We start from the raw sequence: 27,160 nt of genomic DNA on the forward strand, positions 1-27,160 counted from the left end.
CTGCAAATCACATTTACGTGCCTGGTAGAGGGTTCATCAAACCACATCCACAATAATTTTGTATTATTCCACTCTTGAACAACACGTGGAAAAAATGAACACCTATACCTTTCCGTGCAAGCTCTGATTTTCCTCATTTTATTATGATGATCATTTCTCCCTGAGTAGGTCGGCTTCAACAAAATATTTTCGCATTCAGAAGAGAAAGTTGGTGACTGAAATTTCATGAGAAGATACTGCCATAACAAAAAACACATTTGTTTTAATGGTGTCCATCCCAAATCTTGTATCATGTCATTGACACTCTCTCCCCTAGTTCATGACAACACAAAATGCGCTGCTCTTCTTTGAACTTTCTCAACGTACTCTGTTAATCCTATCTGGTAAGGATCCCAGAGCACGCAGCAGTACTCCACAAGAGGATGGACAAGCACAGTGTAGGCAGTCTCTTTAGTGGACCTGTTTCATTTTTTAACTGTTCTGCCAATAAATCGCAGTCTTTGGTTCACATCCCCCACAACATTTTCTGTGTTCTTTCCAATTTAAGTTTCTTGTAATTGTGATTCCTAGGTATTCAGTTGAATTTACAATCTTTAGATTGATAGATTGATTAATCACGTAACTGATTCCTTTTAGCATTCATTCATGTGGATGACATTACACTTTTCTTTATATAGGGTCAATGCCAATTTTTGCACCATATAAATATCTTTTTAAACCATTCTGCAATTTCTTTTGATCTTCTGATAACTTACTAGACAATAAACAACATCATCACGTGCAAACAACCTAAGAGGACTGCTCAGATTGTCTCCTAATTTGTAGGGTTAGCTCACTACCGGGTTGGACACTACTACTGTTTTGTCAGGATGCAGACCAAGGACCTGTGTGGCATCGCAATGAAACAGCATTGAAAATTATTCAATTTATTACTCAGGATACAAGTCGTCATCGATGTGTCTTCTGTGATAGTTTGTGGCCACACGTAATTCGGAGAGGAACGAGCTGAGCCCAACAGCGGATTCAAGACTGCCAAAGAAGCTGCATCAGCTTCGGATAAAAGTTTATGATACCCCACTGCGGCAGTTTGCCACTAACTGGCAAGGTCGATATGCCCTATCAGTAGTCCTGATTGGAGACGGCGGTGACCGCGATGCGTGTGGTTGATTCACATGCTGTTCCAGGGAGTAGACCTACATCTACATATATCATTCAACCTGGTGTGGATCCCAAACAAACGAGCAGTACTCAAGAATGGGTTGCACAAGCGTCCTATATGTAGTCTGCTTTACAGATAAACAACACTTTTCTAAAATTCTCCCAATAAACCGAAGGTGACCATCCCCCTTCCCTACCACAATTCTCACATGCTTATTCCATTTCATATCGCTTCGCAACGTTACGTCCGGATACTTAAACAATGTGACTGTGTCAAGCAGAACACGACTAATGCTGTATCTGAACATTATATGCTTGTTTTTTTTCTACTCATCTGTATTAACTTATGTATTTCTACATTAAGACTCAGTTGCCATTCATCGCACCAACTAGAAATTTTGTCTAGGTCATCTTGTATCAACCTAAAGTCACTCATCTTCGACATCCTCCTGTAGACCACAGCCTCATCAGTGAACAACCAAAAATTGCTGCCCACCCTGCCTGCCAGATCAGTTTTGTATACAGAAAATAACAACGGTCCTATCACACTTCTTCAGATGAACACTCAACATCGAGGACAACACATACTAGGTTCTATTACATAGGAAGTCTTCAAGCCCGTCACATATCTGAGAGCCTATTCGTACACACGTACCCTCATCAACAGTCATCATTGGGGTAACATGCTGAATACTTTTCGAAGTCTAGAAAAACGGAATCTTCCAGATGCCCTTCACCCATAGTTCGGGTATCATATGAGAAAAGAGCAAGCTGGGGTCTGCATGAGCAATGCTTTCTAAAGCCTTGCTGATTCGTGGACATGAGCTTTTCGGTCTCAATGAAATTTACTGTATTCGAACTCAGAATATGCTCAAGAATTTTCTATGCCAGGGGTGCTTATTACTATGACATCCATACGGGACTTTATGCAATGGTCAAACAGTACATTTGTACAATTCTCCTAACTGAACGATTTCTTAAACATGGAATTTAATACTTTGGCCTTCCTTTTGCTATTTTCTACTGCCAAACCAGACCTGTCAACGAGCGACTGGATGGAAGCCTTAGACCTGCCTAGAGATTTTACATATGACCGGAATTTTTCGAGTTCTCCACCATATCTTTAACCAATGTATGACAGTAGTAGCCATTGTATGCTTCGTGCATAGATCTTTTCACACATGCATGAATCTCTACTAAACCTTGCCTGTCGTCATTTACATGTCCTCTTTTGAACCAAGAGTGCAACAGCCTTTGATTCCTCGGCATTTTTTCGAATTTCATTATAAAACAACAGTGTCTTTTCTACCTCAATCTACTTACTAGATGTACATGTAGATAACCAGAGAATCGAGTGTGAACAACATGAATGTCATTGAGCCTATTAAATAAATGCCCTAGGCCAGGGGTCTCCAAACTTTTTAGTCCGTGGGCCACATTGACTCCTCCACGAAGTCATAAGGGCCAAGATCTACCTAGCGGGATTAAAGCACCCTAGCACTCCATGGTCACCGTAACGTAAGGCTAAAGGAACGATGAAATCGCAAAAATCTTAAGGTTGTGGAAACAGCTAAAATAATATTTTATACGATTTACTTGCTATGTGTAATTTACAACATAATCAAAAGAGAGTGAAACCTCACTTAGAATCATCTTCCATAATGACTGATTACTAAGGCTAGTCGCCGAAGTGGCGTCCATTTGAAAGACTTGCACCAGACTCGTGAGTAGAATAAAATGCAAAGAATTTTTTTACTTAAAATGTTTTCGCCAAACTAGTCTGTTAACCGTCCTTTTTTTTTTCACTATCGCACGGAGAATGGTCTGTCTGTTTATTGTGCATAGTCACAAGTTTAACCATGGCCTTCCGCTTTGTAAAGATAGAGCTCCGACAATGTCGCGGTGTATTGGTCGCGATAGGCCTAGAAACTCAATTGTTGGCAGTATAGGTACCACCTCAAATATTTGGTGGGCCAGATACCGGGGATGTCCAGCCAGCTAACGCGGACCGGTTTGCCGGCCCTCGCGGGCCAGTTTCGGTCCGCGGGCCGTAGTTGGGAGAGCCCTGCCCTAGGCTAATGGGGATGGAGTATTTATGTTGTTGTGGAGAGGCTCCGCTCTATGACTTCATTCGTAATGACTGAACTGGTTCTGCTCTTCCCAAGTCGTCAGCAATCTCCATTTCAGCTAAACTTGCTTAATAAATCTGCTGTAGTATCTTCACTGCTGAGGCAAACTACTGCAAGGTGTTTTTGGATCCTACCTAGTGTCTCTTACATAATGTTACAAAGGCAATTAGGTCTACATTCTTCTAACAATTTTCTGCTGAGCTCGCTCACACTCTCACTCAGGACTGTGACGCTTGCTGTCTTCCTGACAAAGTAATGGTGTTCAGATGTTTACAGTTCCTGGCTGGCGGCTGCCGATACTTCCGCATGATTGAGTAACACCAGTTGTTCGAACCTAGAAAATTTTACTCTCCTCTTTCCTTACTAATTTGTCACGTAACGGATCTGCGCAGTACACAATGCAACAGAAAAACTGTGAAAATGCACAGTATCAGCCAGCTGTATGACACCCTAGCCGCTCGGTCTTCAAAGTGTTAAGACTAGATACGACCTGTTCGAGAAACTTCAGTCGATATCAACATTTCCAAAAGCACTGACTGTTAATATTCGTGTGGGAAATATTTGAAATGCATCTCATAACTTAAAATTCTGTAATCAATTACTGAGAAATATATTTTAATATGTATTTTGGGATGGTTCCACGTCAGAATCTTTCATTATGAGCTGCACCTGCTCTTTACTATTTTTATTCCAACTGATTATTGAAAATTCATCAACTTCTAAAGCTGGAAGGAGCTTTCCTTTCTACATGAGTGAATATCATATGTTAGTTTTAAGTTGTACTGAAGACTACATTTTCTTCTTGATATTCCTACTTTGATTTTTTGTTATTTCTTTCCTGTTAATTAGATCAGCAACATACACTTTCTGTAGTTTGCAGTTCATATTTGGCCAGAAGGTTAGAAACATTTGACTATGGTTCTTCTCAGAGACTGAAGAATACATTCGCTTTTTCTTTGATTTGCAACAGAATTTCTATGAGTGTTGTGGACCCATTTTTCTAAGTTCTTTGTTTATTTCAATTTGTTGTTCATTTTTCTAACTCACATTACTTTTATGTTTTTATCATTCATTCAAGAAATTTCCATGTAGCAAGATCTGCTTTACCTTTCTTATCACACTTTCTTGTTATTTCAGTGCCTTCATTCATAGGTTCTGGCTCCATAGCATTATTTAGCATGCTCACTTTTTCAACTTGGCTTTTCGTTTTATTTTGATTACCGTATTTACTCGAATCTAAGCCGCACTTGAATCTAAGCCGCACCTGAAAAATGAGACTCGAAATAAAGAAAAAAAAAATTTCCCAAATCTAAGACACACCTGAAATTTGAGACTTGAAATTCAAGGAGAGAGAAAAGTTTTAGGCCACACCTCCAAATTGAAACAAAGTTGGTCCATTGTAATATGAGACAATTTAGGTCGAATGAATGACGATACAGCTACAGTAGTTTGGTTCGAGTCGTAAGCTTAGCAGTTAAGCTTTACCAGGTAGCCATTGCTATGCGTCAGGCGCTCCGTCCGTAATTATACGGGTACCCTCCCTTTTTCACGTGCTTCGATTGCTTATTTTGCTTTAATCTGATATGTGCCGTTTTCTTTTTTATAGATGTTTACGTCACTCTAAGCTGAAGATGCATTACTGTACTGTGTCATGCATTGTTTGTCGCATTCTGATAGTGCGTGTTTATGACCTGTCGCCTCTCGCGGCAAGGCTTGCTTTCATGCGCGCTACCGCCGCTTACAATAAAGAGGAATCGTCTCATTAGCGAAACAATGGCAAGAGACTGCTATTTGTTGTTACTTACACTGCTGCTTTCTTTGATAATGATCAACAAGAACCAAATAATAGACTGCGTATGATAGAACATGTTCTGAACGAGAGTTAGGCGAAAATTTTTCTCCGTTTGAAAATCTTTGCGGCCGCTTCTTTAGTACATCACATTCTGCACAGAAATTAGAGCCATCTTAGATTTAAAAATCTAATCAGTTGCCGAGCTTCATTTCTCACTGTATCACTATTAGGCATAAGAATAATACGAATATAAACATGACACGCTACGTATATTCTTCCGCGTTTGCTGTTGTCTCCCTCTAGTTTCGTAGTTTATTAGGCAGACAGGATTTAAATGAGATAGCAGCAAACACGAAAGAATAAATGGCAAAATGTTTATATTCGTATTATACTTATGGTGAAGAGAATACTGCATGTGATTCACATTTCATCAGGCTCCTATTAGCAACCATCTCTTCACACAGGTAGGAAAAAATTCAGAATGTAGAGTTGGCCATATTGACAAACATCCCAAATAGTCTTGCCAGTCGGATTTTCGCAGTACATTGAAATTCTGCTACATTCGAAGATGAACAATACGGAATTTGTATTTACTTTGTTGGATAATGTATGAAAATGCAGTGGTCAAAACTCGGGGCGGAGAAAAAAAGCTCATCTTCCACCTTTTTTTTTTTTTAAATTTATTTACTGACGCAGAGGTTTTGGCGACAGTATTTATCTTTGTGCCTACAAAGCATGCCTGTGTAGCGCTACATATATTCGATGGCAGAAGTTACTTGTGGCGGCACCTACCAACATTTTTCAGAATTTCCGCTTGCTTCGGACTCTATTCTAAGCCGCAGGCGGTTTTTTGGATTACAAAAACAGGAAAAAAAGTGCGGCTTGGATTCGAGTAAATACGGTATACCACTTCATTTCAACAGCTAGAACTGATTGTAACTCATCTATCATCTACTAGTGAGAATGATGCTAGCAGTACACTTGGTACTTCTGAATGAGAAATTTTAGACAACTATAGCGCTACCTTCAATATTCTACTTCCTCTTGATTCAAATAATTTACTTTCAGCTAAGTTTCCAGCAAAATCAAGAGAAATTTTTAGAAAATTTGCTGACTGGATGTAAAATTTATATATTAAGTACTTCTGAGTTACTTCGTATAATTATTATAGGGGTGTCACAGAAAATTACTATCTAAACACACACACACACACACACACACACACACACACACACACACACAGAGAGAGAGAGAGAGAGAGAGAGAGAGAGAGAAATGCATCCACAAAATGAAAGATAAGTTTTGGTACAATAACACACAATAAGATGGAGGAAGAATTACACAATTTAAATCTAAGCTAACTTTATTTTTGTTGGTGGATTTTATTTTTTAATGTTATGATATTTTATAATGGTCTTCTCGAGAGAAGATTTTCAGAGCAAAAGGACATTCTTTGAGAAAGTTCTCAATTTCACATGAATAAAAAATTCAAAGCATAATCTCTGACGAGGAAGTTCCTTCTCACTATCTCTCCTCCTCCTTGAGAAGGTTCTCATTCTCACTATGTGTCATCTGCCATGTCCGGCACAGAATGCGTGCGTATGTTACATTTCATTCAGTTCACTCAAACAGGCAAACTATTCAATGTACAAATATGGAACTGGCATCGATGTGTTCTGAAAGAGTTGCACTGAGTTTCGATTTTACTTTTATGTGCAGCAACAAATTATTAAGACGATCATGGACAGTTTACGAAAATGCACTTTCTTGCCATGTTACCAAATTTTTGACAGGCAGGACACTTTTTTATTATTGAAGTCAGGTGAACACATTATGCAAAAGAAATCTTAAGATTATATGACCTCTTCATCTACTCCAAACCAGAACTCTGTCAGAGCTTCCTAACATGAGATAATGTTGGTTAAATATGGTGCATAATGGTCTGCTCACGCATTAAGTACATAAGCGGCCGTTATGAGAAACAGATCACTAGGTTTGTAATAAACCAGTTGTTAATTTTTCTGATCAGCCTACTTACTTGTAATATAACAAGATATAAAATTTATGCTGTGAGAAGAAATGATGACGAACATCTGGAAATGTCAGTGATACAGCTATTTGGTGTACACCAAAGTCGTCTCGTACATCAGTCTGAAAACTTGGGTGTGCCAAAGAGCAACAAAAATGTTTTGATTTTCACTTCGTTTGAAGGGACGCTCCCTCTTCTTTCAAGATTTTCTGGAAATTAAGTTCACCGGACAAATAATGTTATTATTGTTAAACCCATACAAACTTCTACAGTTTCTCTCTTCAGTATTTCTTCGGGTTACATGTATCTCTTTTTGTTTTTCAAGCAAAATAAATTCTGCCATTACTATCAAAAAGTTGATAAAACTTAACCTCAACAGAACTGAATCAGTACAAAGTATGCTACGGAGCTCACTTCAATACACAGAGTATGTTCTCCGGTTTTGAGAAACTCCTACAGTTTTACTCATATAAAAATCAAGAATGTTCTTTGTTTTGAGTAACTCCCACCACCATTTTAATCATGCTGGGAACATTCTTGGGTAAAGTCTATTCTCCGACACACTTTAATCATAAGAACCTCAGAATGTTCTCCAAAATTTCGAGTATTAAGTATATTCTCCATCTTATTCATATGCCCCATGCTGCTTGTGCTTCATTGTTTTCTTATTGAAAATAAAGTACTATGTTATTTGTGTTCTTTCCATTTTTGGATAGCCTATGTAAACTTCAGCATACATTAACTAATTGCTTGAGGAATTAGTAACTTATTGTGTATTAATCACTACACTGTAACACTTTTAAATTACAGGAAGTTTGTTATAAATAATGTCAACAAACTAAAAATAATTATTACACAGGGAGAACAGTGAAAGAAATGTGGTAAATTTCCAGTCAGAAACATTCTTCTGAGACATGAGGTTCCATACCTTAAGAGTTGAACATTACAAGATAAAAGGTTTTGACACTTTGGTATAGAAAAGCCAATCCTACCTATATTGAGATATGGAATATTTCATATCATGAAGAAATATGTAACTCAGAATTGACAGTTTTTGAGTTATGAATGACTGCTATCATAATGACAAACTGTTATATGGATAATTTTCTGCACACACTGTTTATGAATGAAATTACACTGATGTAAACAAAGCTATGTGATTATTTATATATCTGACAAAGATTTGAAGAATAAAAGCCCCATTGCAGTTTACTTGCATTGTGGAAATGGTACTGCTACACTAACTCAAGTTTTAAGTAATAGTTTGTTGTTAATTCATTTTGTGTATCTAACATAGAGAAATAAGACAATAGAAGAAATCACATTTATCATTGTTGTAAAAATGGATACAAAAAATCCTACAACTTCAATAAAGATAGGGAATCTTAGTGATATGCTGTAATTGTGCTAAGCTGAAAAAACCGTTACTGATAATAACACAAAATATACAAACAATCACACAATTTACCAGCATCAAAAGCAAACTGAAATGTAAAATACTCTACCAGGCAAAAAAAGCAGGTCCTGTAAAATGTTCATCAATTTCGTCAGCAGTCATATTCAGCCTCTTATACACTTGCAGCCAAATAGCTTCCTGACCATTGAATGCAAGAGCCAAATTAATGCTGTTCATGGCCATCCAATCAATTTCTTTCTCCCAACGTGCCCAGTCCCACCAGACAAAACTGTAGCTTGTAGTGCAGACATTTTGATAATACCGAAACCTAAGTTAATCAGAAAAATAAATCAAACAGTGCAGTAAATTTACATTCAACCAAAACTTAATTTCCACATTATGATAATAATATTCACAAGGAAAATAAACACAAACCTATCACGGGATGTAATAGTTATGTTTACTTCTGGCAATGCTTGTGGCAGGTTTAGCTGTGTTGCTTCCCATGACACATGGCATCCACAGTAATATTTCAGATAATGATGAAAGCCCCACGCTGCAGCCACACCACTAGTTCCAATTATACGAACAATTTCGCTGTCACTTTCTTTTATTACCTAAAAAAGCAATAAAAATGTAGCTGATACAATTGAACTTGAAAGGATATGAAATGTGGCAGACTGTTAACAATGAACAGGTAACTTTTATATGCATTAAAAAAAGATAAGAATATGCCATCATGGTTCATGGTGTGGGTTCCTGCAGTCATGTCCTAGTTCATGAACCACGGGCAACGTATGAGTGGCCAAGTAAGTGGTCCCGACAGTCGAGATACCAGTTACTTTGGAATAAGGCTGGGCATCTCGGACATATTCTGAGTCGTGGTCACCTTTGTGCTCATACGGCAAAGACTACCAAATCCACCGGTTAGTCCCTCGGCCGTTAGGGGTAAAACCCAATGGGACTCGGGGCAAGTAAGGCTAGCAACCTGCTTCCCTGGTACTTTAAATATGATGCTGGCAACAATCAGAGCAAAATGCCTCGGACCTTTGGAGGTGACGGAGTCCCACCTCTAACTGACAAACCAGGGACTCCTAAGATACGACTTGGCAAACAAATGGTAATGAGATGGGGAGCTGTCAATATCAATGGGGGCTACTCTGGGAAGAAGGTAGAGCTGGCAGAGGCTGCAAGTAAGATGGGGCTGGACGTTTTAGCTGTTAGTGACATTCGGGTAAGGGGTGAGAAAGAAGAGGAAGTGGGAGAATACAAGGTCTACCTGTCAGGAGTCAAAGCAGGAATAGCACAATGGGGTGTAGGGCTTTACCTCAGGAAAGAAATGGAACCCAGCGTAGTTGCAATAAGGTATGTAAACGAACGACTGATGTGGATAGATTTGACAGTGTCTGGCAAGAAAATTAGGATTGTGTCAGTATATTCGCATTGTGAAGGGACAGATCAAGATAAGATGGATAGTTTTTATGACGCACTCAGTGATGTAGTTGTTAGAGTAAAGGACAAGGACAGTGTTCTGCTCATGGGTGATTTTAACGCCAGGATTGGAAATCGAACAGAAGGGTAAGAAAAGGTTATGGGTAGATTTGGAGAGGATATGGAGGCCAACAGGAACGGGAAACAACTCTTGGATTTCTGTGCCAGTATGGGCTTAGTAATCACAAACTCCTTTTTTAAACATAAGAACATTCACCGGTATACTTGGGAAGGCAGGGGAACCAGATCTGTCACTGACTATATAATAACAGATCAGGAATTCAGGAAGGCTGTGAGGGACACATGTGTATTCAGGGGATTCTTTGATGACACTGATCATTATTTAATCTGCAGTGAAATTGGGATTGTGAGGCCGAAAGTGCAGGAGGTCAGGTCCATATGTAGGAGGATAAGAGTGGAGAAACTTCAGGATAAGGAAATCAGGCACAAGTACATAACAGCGATCTCAGAAAGGTACCAGTTAGTTGAATGTAGTCAATTACAGTCATTGGAAAAGGAATGGACAAGGTACAGGGACACAGTACTAGAAGTGGCTAAAGAATGTCTTGGAACAGTAGTGTGTAAAAGTAGGATGAAGCAAACAGCTTGGTGGAATGATACAGTCAAGGCAGCCTGTAAAAGGAAAAAGAAGGCGTATCAAAAATGGTTACATACCAGAACCCAGGTAGACAGAGAAAGTTATGTTGAAGAAAGAAACAAAGCCAAACAGATAACTGCAGCATCGAAGAAGAAATCGTGGGAAGACTTTGGAAACAGGTTGGAGACTACGGGTCAAGCTGCCGGAAAACCATTCTGGAGTGTAATTAGCAGTCTTCGAAAGGGAGGTAAGAAGGAAATGACAAGTATTTTGGACAGGTCAGGAAAACTGCTGGTGAATCCTGTGGATGCCTTGGGCAGATGGAGGGAATATTTTGAAGAGTTGCTCAATGTAAGTGAAAATGCGATCAGTAATGTTTCAGATTTCGAGGTAGAATGGGATAGGAATGATGATGGAAATAGGATCACATTTGAGGAAGTGGAAAAAATGGTCAATAGATTGCAGTGCAATAAAGCGGCTGGGGTGGATGAAATTAAGTCGGAACTCATCAAATACAGTGGAATGTCAGGTCTTAAATGGCTACACAGGATAATTGAAATGGCCTGGGAGTCGGGACAGGTTCCATCAGACTGGACAAAAGCAGTAATCACACCAATCTTTAAACATGGAAACAGAAAAGATTGTAACAACTACAGAGGTATCTCTTTAATCAGCGTAGTGGGTAAAATCTTCTCAGGTATTGTTGAAAGGAAAGTGCGAGTATTAGTTGAGGACCAATTGGATGAAAATCAGTGTGGGTTTAGGCCTCTTAGAGGTTGTCAGGACCAGATCTTTAGCTTACGGCAAGTAATGGAGAAGTGTTATGAGTGGAACAGGGAATTGTATCTATGCTTTATAGATCTAGAAAAGGCATATGACCGGGTTCCTAGGAGGAAGTTATTGTCTGTTCTACAAGATTATGGAATAGGAGGCAAACTTTTGCAAGCAATTAAAGGTCTTTACATGGATAGTCAGGCAGCAGTTAGAGTTGACGGTAAATTGAGTTCATGGTTCAGAGTAGTTTCAGGGGTAAGACAAGGCTGCAACCTGTCTCCACTGTTGTTCATATTATTTATGGATCATATGTTGAAAACAATAGACTGGCTGGGTGAGATTAAGATATGTGAACACAAAATAAGCAGTCTTGCATATGCGGATGACTTAGTTGTGATGGCAGATTCGATTGAAAGTTTGCAAAGTAATATTTCAGAGCTAGATCAGAAATGTAAGGACTATGGTATGAAGATTAGCATCTCCAAAACGAAAGTAATGTCAGTGGGAAAGAAATATAAACAGATTGAGTGCCAAATAGGAGGAACAAAGTTACAACAGGTGGACGGTTTCAAGTACTTAGGATGCATATTCTCACAGGATGGCAACATAGTGAAAGAACTGGAAGCGAGGTGTAGCAAAGCTAATGCAGTGAGCGTTCAGCTACGATCTACTCTCTTCTGCAAGAAGGAAGTCAGTACCGAGACTAAGTTATTTGTGCACCGTTCAATCTTTCGACCAACTTTGTTGTATGGGAGCGAAAGCTGGGTGGATTCAGGTTACCTTATCAACAAGGTTGAGGTTACGGATATGAAAGTAGCTAGGATGATTGCAGGTACTAGTAGATGGGAACAATGGCAGGAGGGTGTCCACAATGAGGAAATCAAAGAAAAACTGGGAATGAACTCTATAGATGTAGCAGTCAGGGCGAACAGGCTTAGATGGTGGGGTCATGTTACGCGCATGGGAGAAGCAAGGTTACCCAAGAGACTCATGGATTCAGCAGTAGAGGGTAGGAGGAGTCGGGGCAGACCGAGGAGAAGGTACCTGGATTCGGTTAAGAATGATTTTGAAGTAATAGGTTTAACATCAGAAGAGGCACCAATGTTAGCACTGAATAGGGGATCATGGAGGAACTGTATAAGGGGGGCTATGCTCCAGACTGAACGCTGAAAGGCATAATCAGTCTTAAATGATGATGATGATGATGATGATATGCCATCAAACCAAATCATGTACCACCCAAAATACACCCCTCCCAAAAAAGTTGTCTTAATCAATTCTTCCACAGCAAGCACAAGTCAGTAGTAATATACAATGTTTGGTTTAAGCATCACAGAGCTTTACCAGTCATGGTCCTACATGAAGTTGTATGCCCTTGCCTTCCTGTAACCTTAGAACTGACTTACCCACCCAGTTGTAGGAGAGCCTACAATTTAACAACATGGATTCTGAAGTACAGTGTTTCTTTGTATTTTTCACACAAACAAGTCACTGCTATAGGTAAATGAAGTGACGAAAGACAGAAAACATTGGAGTATTGACTGGATTTGAATCCTGGACCTTTAAATCTGTAGTCTGTCACTCAGCCACACATCATAAATAGCGCCTTAAATCAAAATTATTCCTTCAATATAAGAAAGCAACCTGAAAATTTATTTTTTCTAGAACTGTATTAACATACATATACAGGTTTTATTAATAGTTTCAATACATTTACAACCAATTGCTTCCACTGTTTGGATCTCAGTCTGCCACACTTTTAATCTGTCAGCAAGTTTTGCATTTATCTTCCCCTGTAGAGTGAAAAATTAATTACACAAATAATGGAAAATCCAGGACGAGACAATGACCACAATTACACAGATTACACAAATAAATATTTGACAGAAAGATATATTTTACTTGGGAAGTGGCAGATCATGTACCATTTTTGTTTTCCCTTAATAACTGCTCAATCACCAACCTTAAATGTATCCCTCGCAACAGGGCCAATACTAGGATCCACAGTAACATTGAACAGGTGTGCCTTCTCTGGAATGAGGCGCTGTATAACCCCAAATGCTCCATTTGATTGTATTTCTGCATTAGCTCGCGGAACAAGATGTCCTAAAGTAGCCTGAAAATCTGAAAACAAAATCCACATACTAGAACCCATAAATATGGCAAGCTGATAAAATGAGAATACACACAATTCACCAGCAGCAGCACACCACACCATAAATGAAGACACTGGCAGAGGTGGCACAGAGCATAGTACATGGTTTCCCTGAATCAGTTAATCTGAATGCTAAGATGGTTCAATTGAAAGGCAGATGGCTTACTTTCCTTCTCATCCCTGCCCTGCCCAAGCTTGTGTACCATTTCTAATAACCTTTCACCTCTTTATGAAGAGATTTCACAAACAGGTAATGTGATCTGGCTCAGAATTGACCATACATGAAAAACACTTTGCAATAATAATCTATGGTGCACTGATCATCACAAGCCAAATTACACATTTCCTTACTTCAAATTATTCAAGGAGTAATAAAATGCCAGTACTAACAAACGACAAACGTACAAGCACATACACTACAATAACTTTCAGAGCTAGTAGTTGGATCATTCCATGTTAATTGGTCTAGAGGTTCCCACATGAACAAGGCGACAGATTCTGATGAAATTTTGTACGAACAATTGCACATGTTGCCAACGAGCATCGGTAAAGTTCCACGGTCATTAATTCCGTACTTCCGGAGATATAGTCATTTGTTTAACCCCATAGCACAGATATCAACAGTGCACCCGCGAGTTTTTGGCAACTTTGAGAAATATCAGCTCCAGCAATATTTTCTTGAAAGAAACACAACTAGATCATCTCGTACAACTTTTTGCACTCTCTTAAGCGAAATAATGAAAAGAGATTGCCTAAGTGAAATTCATGTGCATAATTTGAAGCAAGGTCAGCGAAAAAAATAGGCACTCGAAAAAAAATGTGAAGCTTAGCTTCTTATACCTCCGGAAGTAATTAGGGGATACACCCGAAATCTTGCACATAATAACTTACCAATACAAGGTCGTAAAATGTAATATTTCATCCTACTACTGTGTTTCAATAGCCTACAAATTGAGTAAAGTTGATGATTTTTCTAAAAATGCAGAAAATTGTTACTTTTGACCCATTTTTAGAAAAAAAGAGTCTTCTGCAAACTCTTTTAAGGCATTTTCATCAGAAAGACCATGTTCTAAACCGCATAAAAACTACATTTGCCTTGCAATGTGAGCATATAAGGCACTAAAAAACGTCAAGGTCAAGCAACGTTCACCGAAAAAATAGTCACTTGAAAAAATGTGAAGTTTAGCTTTTTATATCTCTGGACATAATTACAGGATACACCTGTAACTTTGCACATAACTTGTCAACACAAGATATTAGAATATAAAATTTCATTCTGCTACTGCTTTCCAAGAGTTTACAAACTGAGGGCAAAAATGACAATTTTTCCAAAAAATGCCAAAAACTGCTGCTTCTTGACCCACTTTTACAAAAAAGGGTCGTCTGCAGACTCTCTTAATCATTTTCATTAAGAAGACTATGTTCTAAACCACCAAAAAAAAATTTATTTGGTTTTTCAATCCATGAACATAAGGCCCCAAAAATATCAATACGGTGGAGGTGTATTGAAAATGGGCCCATATCCTGCTGGTACGCAAATTAAATCTGAAAGATTTTATTATGTTCTACAGTTGTTTAGTACTCTCTGTGGAAGCAATATCACAAGTATTCATGATTAGGAAGCGAGACAATGTGTGAATAACTCAAAAAACTTCAAAACAAGGTTTTTTTTGTCACAACTCATCATGATATATTTCAGTCAGTTTTTCTGCTATAACTACGAAATCAAACCGGCTATAAACTTCACCAGCTACAGTACACTTCATATAAATGTCCTGCAGGTTTTACACCACTGTAACATCATGTAAATTTTGGTGAAGCTCACAGTTGGGTTACAGAGATTAATTAGCGTGTCTTTTTAATGTGGAATGCTATTGACATGATACGTTCTGGTTTAAGTTAAAGTGTACAGTTTGTGAGATAGTTTGCAGTTAATCTGAAACACTAGTGTACACGTGAAAAATTGCATAAATGTCTTGATATGGTCCAGGACGTGTTTGCCACTTTTAAGTGAGAAAAAGAGCATCCCCATTGCCAAAAGGGCTACCCTAATAGCTGCGCAACGTATGTCACAGGTGAGTTTCTTTACCACACATTCCCTAACCCGATAAGAGTTTCTTTACACAGGATCCCAAGCTGATGATACATTTCTATAAATGTCAGAGACCAAACCTAGAGGAGGTCTCTTTTAGGATCCTAAGCTTGTTTACTTCAAGCTAGGCCTACTTGAATTTTTTACTACCATACTTACTTTCAGTTTTTCTGACTCTAGCTTTTGATTATCTTTCACAGAGAGAACTAAACAATTGTAGAACATAACAAAAAATGTCAAATTTGAGTACCAGCAGAATATGGTCCCATATACAATGCACCACCACCTTCTCATTATTTTTCAGGGCCTTATATGCTTGCATTGCTGAACCAAATACAACTTTTAAGGTGGTTAAAAACATGGTCGTTCAAATGAAAACTGTTTAAAAGAGTTTGCAGAGGATTTTTTTGTAAAAGTGGACCAAAATTAGCCATTTTTAGAAAAATCATTTTTGCCCTCACTTTGTAAACTATTGGAAAGCAGCAGGAGAATGAAATTTTAAATTCAAAGACATGTATTGGTAAGTTATTATGGCAGAGTTTCAGGAATATCCCACAATTACTGGTGGATATAAAGCTAAATTTCACATTTTTTTTGGGCATCTATTTCTTCGGCCGACTTTGCTTCAAATTATCCATATGCAAATCGCTTGTAAATCATTTTTATTATTATTAATTTGCTTAAGAGAGGGCAGAGAGTTGTACAAGATGGTATTGTTTTAAAGTTGCCAAAAACTCATGGGTGCACTGTTGATAGCAGCACTATGAGATCAAACAAATCGCTATATCTCCGCAAATTGGCGGCAGTAAAACTCTACCAGTGTTCACTGAGAACATGTGCAAATGTTCACACAAAATTTCAGCAAAATTCATTATGGGAACTTTTTCCGAAATTAGACCACTTGGTACGAAATGGCCCAGTTTCTTCCCGAGGGAGGGGGGGGGGGGGGGAGGGGGGGTTAAGAAGTAGGAGAAGAAAGGGTGTCTCTCTCAGACCTATCTATTGGCAGTACTGTGACTTCCCTTAAGGTATGTACTGGACAGCAGTTCTTATTCACAATTACACAGTTTTCTCAAGATAATTTCAAAAACTTATTAATTCTCATCCTTTCCTGTAACTACATGCACCATAGTTATCTTGGAACTTTTAACTTGAAAAAGCTGTGCATGCTTGCCTGTACCAATAAAATTCAGATTAGAAACTACTGACAGGACACATTAAAATTTTTGTACATCTTACATATCACAAATGTAGGAAAAGATAGATTGCTACTCACCATAAAGAACAAATGTAAGTTGCAGACAAGCACAATTAAAAGACACTTACACAAAGCTTTCAGCCCATAGCCTTCATCAGCAAAACAGAAACACACATATTCATACACACCATCAAGCGCACTTCATGTACACATGACCGCCGACTCCGGCAGATCGGTAAGTAGCAATCTATCTTTCCCTACAATGTTGATATCGCTGCCTGGAGTTTCCATTGTTTCATGTACCACAAAATTATTTCTGCAGTGTTCCCCTCGGTGTTCTGATCTGTTGAACAACATGTCATACATATGTAATTTTGCTCTGAGACCACATTCTTCTCTTGATGTAATGCCAAGATTTAGTCTGACTGACAACATCCTTAGTATTCTGCAGCATTGCCTGCAGTAACATACTGAAACTCAGTTGTCACATTATTATGGTTCATAAGGCAATGCTCTGCCTGTCATAATCCAGTATTTTTATCAATAATGCTCAGACTTTATGGAAGCCAACTGAATGCCAAAATGCCATGGGCAGGGTGCGAGGGACACTTGTGAAGATGTGAAAATGAAGGATACAGATGTATCAATAATATCAATATGCATAATATCGCCCACACCAGTGAGGACAACTGCACCACGAATGTGGCCAATATCGCAGGGCAGCCAAGTAAATTTCCACAGCAGTCAAATATAAGGCTGCCAGGCAACGGTCTCTTCCACATTTGCAGTTATCCAACTCGCCTCTATTTGTGGACTCCGACCGCTGCAACTGCTTACTGTGTGCATAGCGCTATGAATTAGGAACTTGTGGTTTCCACCACCACTTGGAAGAAAGCATGCTTACAGCTGAGTACTGCTTGGGCTTTAATCAAGTAGTCTGGATATACATCATATTAATTTTTATTTTGGTCAGATAAATCTTCCACCAGGTTAGCGAAATAATAGACAACTTTAATTTGTTGTTACAGAAGTTACTTGTGTTCAATAAATATTGTTCATCCCTGGGGTTACAAAATCGTGTGCCTTAATGTTACAGATATCATAGATGCAATTACATTAGAGGAGTATCTGTGGAGAGACCAGACTAACTGATAGTTCCTGAACAGGCAGCAGCCTTTTTATTAAATGTGGGGCAAGAGTATGAATGAGTAACTGGTGTGGCTTTGTATCATTAGCCAGCATGGCCGTGCTATATTGGTACTGTGACTCTTGCAGACTTGCCACCCGTGGGCACCTGCAATGGAAAGCAGGAGTTGCCAAAGTATACCAATAACCTTACCACGTCTTTACTGACAAGACAGTATCCTAGCCAGCTCATTCATAAACATATCTCCCGTGTCCTCTACACCTGTGACACCAGTAAACCTGTTAAAAGCCATAGACCAGCAATCCTCTGATCACCCAGAATCACCCTGACCTCGAAAAGTTCAACCACATCCTTCACCAGGGCTTTGGCTACCTTTCAATGTGCTCTGAGATGAGGGATGTCCTACACAATATCCTACTCACCACCCAGAGTTGTGTTCTGCCACCCACACAACCTACAGAATATCCTTGTTCATCCCTATTCCAATTCTGTTCCCAATCCTATACCCCACGTCATGCCCTTCTGGCTGACACAGGTGCAAGACCTGTCCCATACACCCATCCAACACCTCCTACAGCAGTCCAATCACAGGCATTTCCTACCCTAAAAAGACAGGGCTATATGTGAAACCAGCCATGTTATATACCAACTCTGCTGCAACTATTGTGCAGTGTTCTATGTGAGCATTACAATTAACTGAGCGTCTACTTGCATGAATGGCCACCGCCAAATTGTGTGGCAAACTGCAAACTTGACCATCCAGTTGCTGTACCTGCTGCACAACACAACACAGCGCAAATGACTTCTACAGATGCTACACCATTTGGATACGCCCCTCCAGCACTAGTTTTTCTGAACTAAACAGGTGAGAATTGTCCCCCCAGCATATCCTGCACTATAAACAACTACCCTGCCAAAACATCCAGTAATCTTGTTTCCCAATGGCTCACATTACCTTTTCCTTCTCTGTCCACACTACTGTTTCATTATCCAAATTGTGTATGTCCTCTCACCACTCCCCCCCCCCCCTCTCCCCCCACATCTGGGCTCTCTCCCTCTCCCACTCTTTCCATCCCTCTTCTTTTCTCTCTTCCCTTCCTGTCTCCATCGACCTTCCTCTCTTTTCTTCCCTCCCTCCCCTCCTCCACTCTCTCTTCTATGCACTACCCTCTCAACTCATAGCTGTGCAGCTGCTGAGTCATCTGTTGAAATACCTGCCATACCCTATCACACTACCCACTTGACGCCTTGTGAATCCTTTCCTACCCCCTCCTCACCTCCATCTGCCTAGACAACTGCTATAGATAAACCACATGCGTGTACAATTAGGTGTGTGTATGTGTGTGTGTAAGACTACTCCAGAAAGAGAAAGGGCTTGAAAACTGACATAAATACTGTTTTCTGTCGTGTGTTTAGTGCGTCACACGTCAGTCAACCGCTGGTGAGAGGCTGCCTTTCCTGTACTTCATTTATTATTCCATCCAGGAATTTCCACTGTTGTAATAAGAAGTACATAAATTTTGTGTCCTATACATTACTAAACTACTGCTAGTCATAATGTACCAACTTACATTCTCTCCAACAATAGATAATTTAAAGAAGACTGAAATATGCAAACCTAGTTGCAACCATGAAAATTCGTTACTTTTTTCCCCTTCTCCAATATTTCACTTTTTACTTTGATGTGGTCTTTTTCTACAAAAATTTCAAGTTTGTTCACTTTCCTCATCTCTTCAAGTTTCTTTATTTATAATGACAATTACTAGACGTAATGTTTTGGCATAACTCATTAGGTCAAAATCTTCAGTACCTCCTCCCCCCCCCCAAAAAAAAAGAAGGCCAATCAGACCTTACATCATTTTCATTCAGGGACCACACGTAACAGCTCTGATCAATAGGCGGGTGTTCTCACTGACATACCAGCAGATCATTCACTTTTGAGATTTGTGATTAATAATAAGAATGTGCTTGCAACAAAAAGAAGCATCCATTCAGACATGTCAACAGATAACACAGGAAAGATCTCTAAGACTTCAAAGAATTGCAAGTATGCTTAGGCATGAAACAGGAAATCAAGAGACTTAAAAAAAAATGGTATGCTAATAGCCACTCCATATATAATTTTTATGAATATCTGGACTTCAGCATACATATTCTGTTTTAACACTAAGATTAATATAGTCGCAGAAAAAGCTGAGTAGCACCGTGGTGTAATGGTTATGATACTAAGCTGTTGCATGGAGGGTCGTGAGTTCAAAACTCAGCTGGACTGTAAACTTTTAATTTCTATATTCGGTTCGAGTATATTCTACAAGTATCCACAAATGTCAAGAATCATTCTAGTGGAATGTTCTGTAGCTGTAAATATACAGTATGTGTTCTGACCGGAGGCAGTTGGCTCCGTGCTTTTGTATGGGCAAGTGCTGGATAATCCTTCATTAAGTGAAGTTAGTGTTTGTCGTTCATCTAATTAGGACTACACCTTCTTCTACGTGACAATATGGTAATGGAAACTCTCTGGTGGAATATATTGGATTGGTGCATAAGTTCATGGTGTTTTTCCATAAGTTTAATAAAAACAACAGATAACGCACAGAGACTTTAATTAGCAATAATATGTCCACCTTCACTGTTACGAACAGTCTCCCACGGCTGGAGTAACTTTCCAATTCTGCGACTGTACAAATCATATGGGTTTGAGGCAAAGAACACATTGAATCATGTTTTGGAGCACACTTTCATCTGGAAAAGAAGTTCCTTGAAGGTTGTTTGACAGAAAACAGAAGAGGTGAAAATCTGAGGGCACAAGATCAGGTGAATAAGGCATGTGCAGAATAACTTCCCAACCCTTGTCAGTCTGGCAGAATGTGAGCGGACATTATCATCATGGGAGTAGCTACACTTCACACAGTCCTCCTCATCGTTGTTCTTGGATTGCATCAGCAAGATGCCTCAATTGTTCAACATACATGTAATCAGTGATGGTTACACCCCAGGGAAGCAATTCATAGCATATCACACTGTCGCTATTCCACCAGACGCATAACAACATTACATTTTGCATTTTGTGGATGCACACAAGTCTTCACGTAGGGAGTTGCTGCCCCTTTACTTTTTTTTGTGCTAAACCACTCCTTTCTTTTCCTTGTGTTAGCATAAAGACACCATTTCTCGTCACCAGTAACGATACAGGATAGGAGTTATCGGTGCTGTTCACGGGCCAACTGATGACAAGCAAGCGGAGTTGAACATATGGTGACCCACTGATTTTTGCGATTTTGGTTTAGAGCATGTGGTACTCATACACCAGATTCTTGAATCTTTCTCATTGCATGCAAATATCACACAATGGTGGAATGATCAGGTTCATTACATTTGTCAGTTATTGATTACACTGAGGTGGATCATTGTAAATCAATGCATCTTCATCAAACCTCGAATGTCTTCCTGACGTGGAGGATCACTAATGTCAAAATAATTCTCTTTAAAACGAAAAAATCATTTTCTTCCCGTGCTCTGTCCAGTGATAGCCCCATACACGGTGCAAATGTTTCTGGCTGCCTCCGTTGCTGTCACCTCTCTATCACTAGTACACAATATGGAAATGTGGCACCAGCGCACTGACTCTGGTACAGGCGCAGGGAGTTACATGTGATGCAGAATGATGTGGGATTGTAGATCAGGAAGGAGACACAAAACAGAGGAAGAGGGAGGTGCAGTGATGAGGATGTGATTGTACAACGAGTGAAGTAGGGTGAGGGGTAGAGACTGATGTGGAACGCGGCCTAGGAGACATTGAGTCCTGGAGAATGTGTTGCAAGGGTAATTCTTCCCATCTATGCAGTCCAGAGAGGCTGGTATCCTGGAGTAATGACGAGGTGGGGAAGAGGGGGGGGGGGAGGAGGGGGGGGAGGGGGGGATAGGAATCACAGAAGCATCCAATTCCACCTATCTGCTTTGGCCCATGACGTCATCAATATGGTGGAAACGGCTTGTTCCAGCGAATACAATATGGCAACATCTTCACATATAAAACTCAACAACAGCAATCAACATCAAATAATCAAGACCTTCAACTCCGAAAGATGGGACCAAAACCCCAGCACACAAGACCCAAACACCCCATATTGACTACATGACATAAAACACAACCAACCTACCATGAATATACAACAGACAAAACATTACAATTATCGTAGAATAAAACCAAAACAAAAATTACTTACCAACTAAAGCCTCCGGCAGTATCAACTGGGTTGGCAAAAAAACCTCCTAAAACACTAACTCGTGAACTTCACTGTTATCCAAACCTCACCAAAAATAGACTAAAAAAATTAGACTTCTATCTGCACAACAAACACTGAACTAATCAGTTGTTGTTGTTGATGTGGTCTTCAGTCCTGAGACTGGTTTGATGCAGCTCTCCATGCTACTCTATCCTGTGCAAGCTTCTTCATCTCCCAGTACCTACTGCAACCTACATCCTTCTGAATCTGCTTAGTGTATTCATCTATTGGTCTCCCTCTACGATTTTTACCCTCCACGCTGTCCTCCAATACTAAATTGGTGATCCCGTGATGTCTCAGAACATGTCCTACCAACCGATCCATTCTTCTAGTCAAGTTGTGCCACAAGCTCCTCTTTTCCCCAATTATATTCAATACCTCCTCATTAGTTATGTGATCAACCCATCTAATCTTCAGCATTCTTCTGTAGCATCACATTTCGAAAGCTTCTATTCTCTTCTTGTCTAAGCTATTTATCGTCCACGTTTCACTTCCATACATGGCTACACTCCATACAAATACTTTGAGAAACGAATTCCTGACACTTAAATCAATACTCAATGTTAACAAATTTCTCTTCTTAAGAAACGCTTTCCTTGCCATTGCCAATCTACATTTTATATCTGCTCTACTTCGACCATCATCAGTTATTTTGCTCCCCAAATAGCAAAACTCCTTTACTACTTTAAGTGTCTCATTTCCTAATCTAATTCCCTCAGCATCACCCGACTTAATTCGACTACATTCCATTATCCTCGTTTTGCTTTTGTTGATGTTCATCTTATACCAACCTTTCAAGACACTGTTCATTCCGTTCAACTGCTCTTCCAAGTCCTTTGCTGTCTCTGACAGAATTACAATGTCATCGGCGAACCTCAAAGTTTTTTTTTTTTCTTCTCCATGGATTTTAATATCTACTCCAAACTTTTCCTTTGTTTCCTTTATTGCTTGCTCAATACACAGATTGAATAACATCGGGGAGAGGCTACAACCCTGTCTCACTCCCTACCCAACCACAGCTTCCCTTTCATGCCCCTCGACTCTTATAACTGCCATCTGCTTTCTGTACAAATTGTAAATAGCCTTTCGCTCCCTGTATTTTACCCCTGCCACCTTCAGAATTTGAAAGAGAGTATTCCAGTCAACATTGTCAAAAGTTTTCTCTAAGTCTACAAATGCTAGAAACGTAGGTTTGCCTTTCCTTAATCTTTCTTCTCAGATAAGTCGTAGGGTCAGTATTGCCTCACGTATTCCAACATTTCTACGGAATCCAAACTGATCTTCCCTGAGGTTGGCTTCTATCAGTTTTTCCATTCGTCTGTAAAGAATTCCCGTTAGTTTTTGGCAGCTGTGACTTATTAAACTGATAGTTCGGTAATTTTCACTTCTGTCAACACCAGCTTTCTTTGGGATTGGGATTATTATATTCTTCTTGAAGTCTGATGGTATTTTACCTGTCTCATACATCTTGCTCACCAGATGGTAGAGTTTTGTCAGGACTGGCTCTCCCAAGGCCGTCAGTAGTTCCAATGGAATGTTGTCTACTCCGGGGGCCTTGTTTCAACTCAGGTCTTTCAGTGCTCTGTCAAACTCTTCACGCAATATCATATCTCCCATTTTATCTTCATCTACATCCTCTTCCATTTCCATAATATTGTCCTCAGGTTCATCGCCCTTGTATAGGCCCTTTATATACTCCTTCCACCTTTCTGCTTTCCCATCTTTGCTTAGAACTGGGTTTCCATCAAAGCTCTAGATATTCAAGCAAGTGGTTCTCCTTTCTCCAAAGGTCTCTTTAATTTTCCTGTAGGCAGTACATATCTTACCCCTAGTGAGATAAGCCTCTACATCCTTACATTTGTCCTCTAGACATACCGGCTTAGCCATTTTGCACTTCCTGTCGATTTCATTTTTGAGACGTTTGTATTCCTTTTTGCCTGCTTCATTTACTGCATTTTTATATTTTTTCCTTTCATCAATTAAATTCAATATTTCTTCTGTTACCCAAGGGTTTCTACTAGCCCTCATCTTTTTACCTACTTGATCCTCTGCTGCCTTCACTATTTCATCCCTCAAAGCTACCCATTCTTCTTCTACTGTACTTCTTTCCCCCATTCCTGTCAATTGTCCCATTATGCTCTCCCTGAAACTCTGTACAACCTCTGGTTCTTTCAGTTTATCCAGGTCCCATCTCCTTAAATTCCCACCTTTTAGCAGTTTCTTCAGTTTTAATCTACAGGTCATAACCAATAGATTGTGGTCAGAGTCCACATCTGCCCCTGGAAATGTCTTACAATTTAAAACCTGGTTCCTAAATCTCTGTCTTACCATTATATAATCCATCTGATACCTTTTAGTACCTCCAGGGTTTTTCCATGTATACAACCTTCTTTCATGATTCTTAAACCAAGTATTAGCTATGATTAACTTATGCTTTGTGCAAAATTCTACCAGGCGGCTTCCTCTTTCATTTCTTAGCCCCAATCCATATTCACCTACTATGTTTCCTTCTCTTCCTTTTCATACTGATGAATTCCAGTCACCCAAGACTATTAAAATTTTGTCTCCCTTCACTACCTGAATAATTTCTTTTATCTCATCATACATTTCATCAATTTCTTCATCATCTGCAGAGCTAGTTGGCATATATACTTGTACTACTGTAGTGGGCGTGGACTTCATGTCTATCTTGGCCACAATAATGTGTTCACTATGCTGTTTGTAGTAGCTTACCCATACACCTATTTTTTTATTCATTATTAAACCTACTCCTGCATTACCCCTATTTGATTTTGTATTTATAACCCTGTATTCACCTGACCAGAAGTATTGTTCCTCCTGCCACCGAACTTCACTAATTCCGACTATATCTAACTTTAACCTATCCATTTCCCGTTTTAAATTTTCTAAACTACCTGCCCGATAAGGGACCTGACATGCCACACGCCGATCCGTAGAACGCCAGTTCTCATTCTCCTGATAACAACGTCCTCTTGAGTAGTCCCCGCCCGGAAATCCGAATGGGAGACTATTTTACCTCCGGAATATTTTACCCAAGAGGACGCCATCATCATTTAACCATACAGTAAAGCGGCATGCCCTCGGGAAAAATTACGGCTGTAGTTTCCCCTTGCTTTCAGCCGTTCGCAGTACCACAACAGCAAGGCTGTTTTGGCTAGTGTTACAAGGCCAGATCAGTCAATCATCCAGACTGTTGCCCCTGCAACTACTGAAAAGCCTGGTGCCCCTCTTCAGGAACCCACGTTTGTCTGGCCTCTCAACAGATACCCCTCCATTGTGGTTGCACCTACGGTACAGCTATCTGTATCTTTGAGGCACGCAAGCCTCCCCACCAACGCCAAGGTTCATGGTTCATGGGGGAGGGCGGGGGGGGGGGGGGGGGGGGGCGCGTGTCTAATCAGGCCTAACAAAAAAGCCAAACACATAAACAAAGAAAAGCCTTAGTAACTCCCTGAAAACACTTCCACAACCCCCGTTACCGCACTAACTACCTAAACTCAAAAACACGTTACCATATTAAACAGGTTTTAGCTTTTCTAGTAGACAGACAACTAATAGTATTCTCTTAAATCAAGTTTGTTACTTATATATTTAGCACATCATATATCACAATTACAATAACTTCATGACTGACAGATTATAGTGGCAGGGGTCAGTGTTGTCAGCATGCTGCCAACCACATTAAACAAAGCACTCCATGCACCTACAAAACAGGCAAGACAGCAAGCCTGTGGCACTCGAGAAAGAACTAAGACGGTTGCCCAAAAAGTAATGCACCGCATTTTTTTATCTCAGCCAAAAACAATGCTATGAATGCGAAACATTTTGTTTGCATTATTTGAAGTCTCTTGAGTGAGCGCACCAAGTTTCCATCATTTCCGACAGATAGTGTAGCTGCAAGACAGTTTCAAAATGGCATCTGTAGGTGATATACATTACAAGCAACGTGCCATCACTGAATATCTCACCACAGAGAAAGAAACTGTGGGAAATACTCACAAAATCTATGGATAATCTGTTGACAGAATTACAGTTAGTCACTGGGCATGGAGGGTAAGATCATCAGAAGGCGGTTCGGCGGAGCTCCACGATTTGCAGCAGTCGGGGAGACCATCCACAGCTGTCACACCTGACCTAGCCCCCTTGAACTTCCACTTGTTTAGGCCATTAAAGGATGCCATTTGTGGAAGACATTTTGAGGATAATGAGGAGGTGATTAACACAGTGAAGCACTGGCTTTGTCACAAAGACAAGGACTGGTACTGACAGGGCATACATGCCCTGTTTCACGCTGGAGGAAGGCCATAGAATGGGATTGAGATTATGTGGAAAAATAGGGCTGTAGATAAAACACTATTCTTTCATGTGTGTAATTCTCATTATGTTCAATAAAGAATTGTTGGAGAAAAAAATGTGGTGCATTGCTTTCTGCGCAACCTTCATATGATTGGCTGGCCCCTATCACTTGACTCACTGAAGTGTCAATCATAAACTTATTTTAATTTCAGTATACTAGCATGCAAAAAGTGCAGATGAGTGGAGTGAGACAGAAAGCAGTGGCTATTCTCATTGACAGATACGAAGGAAGTTAGTGAAACAACCTTAGGATCAACTGAGGATTGAGACCCACACCTTTGGACTTCTGGCCAGATATTTACCAACATGTCACAAATTACAGATACGAACACAGAAGCAATGGCTCATTAACATCAACATGAGTAACTTAATATTAATTATATTTGGCTGGTTGAATAACTTCACTGGCTGCTTGAGTCTGTTAATGTATAACTTTCTTAGTTCCACACCTCTGAATGAGTCTCTCATGATATGGAACATAATGTGCACAGTTGAGAGTATGTTGCTAGCACATCATTCAGCATTATTCAAAATGTCA

The 27,160-nt window shown here is 39.7% G+C and overlaps 1 protein-coding gene across 5 annotated transcripts in view; it reads right to left on the reverse strand.

Annotated features, from left to right (window-relative positions):
* LOC126088129 (alpha-N-acetylglucosaminidase) overlaps positions 1–27,160 on the reverse strand; it is a 377,251-nt gene that overhangs the window by 348,756 nt on the left and 1,335 nt on the right. For all 5 annotated transcript variants that reach the window (XM_049906245.1, XM_049906244.1, XM_049906242.1 and 2 more), the window contains exons 2-4: positions 13,331–13,491; positions 8,940–9,121; positions 8,614–8,832 (exon numbers count right to left, since the gene is read on the reverse strand). In XM_049906245.1, the coding sequence (XP_049762202.1) occupies positions 8,614–8,832; positions 8,940–9,121; positions 13,331–13,491 (562 nt within the window). The remainder of the gene's footprint in view (positions 1–8,613; positions 8,833–8,939; positions 9,122–13,330; positions 13,492–27,160) is intronic.

This window comes from Schistocerca cancellata, chromosome 6, assembly GCF_023864275.1.
Source record: "Schistocerca cancellata isolate TAMUIC-IGC-003103 chromosome 6, iqSchCanc2.1, whole genome shotgun sequence".
NCBI lineage: Eukaryota > Metazoa > Arthropoda > Insecta > Orthoptera > Acrididae > Schistocerca > Schistocerca cancellata.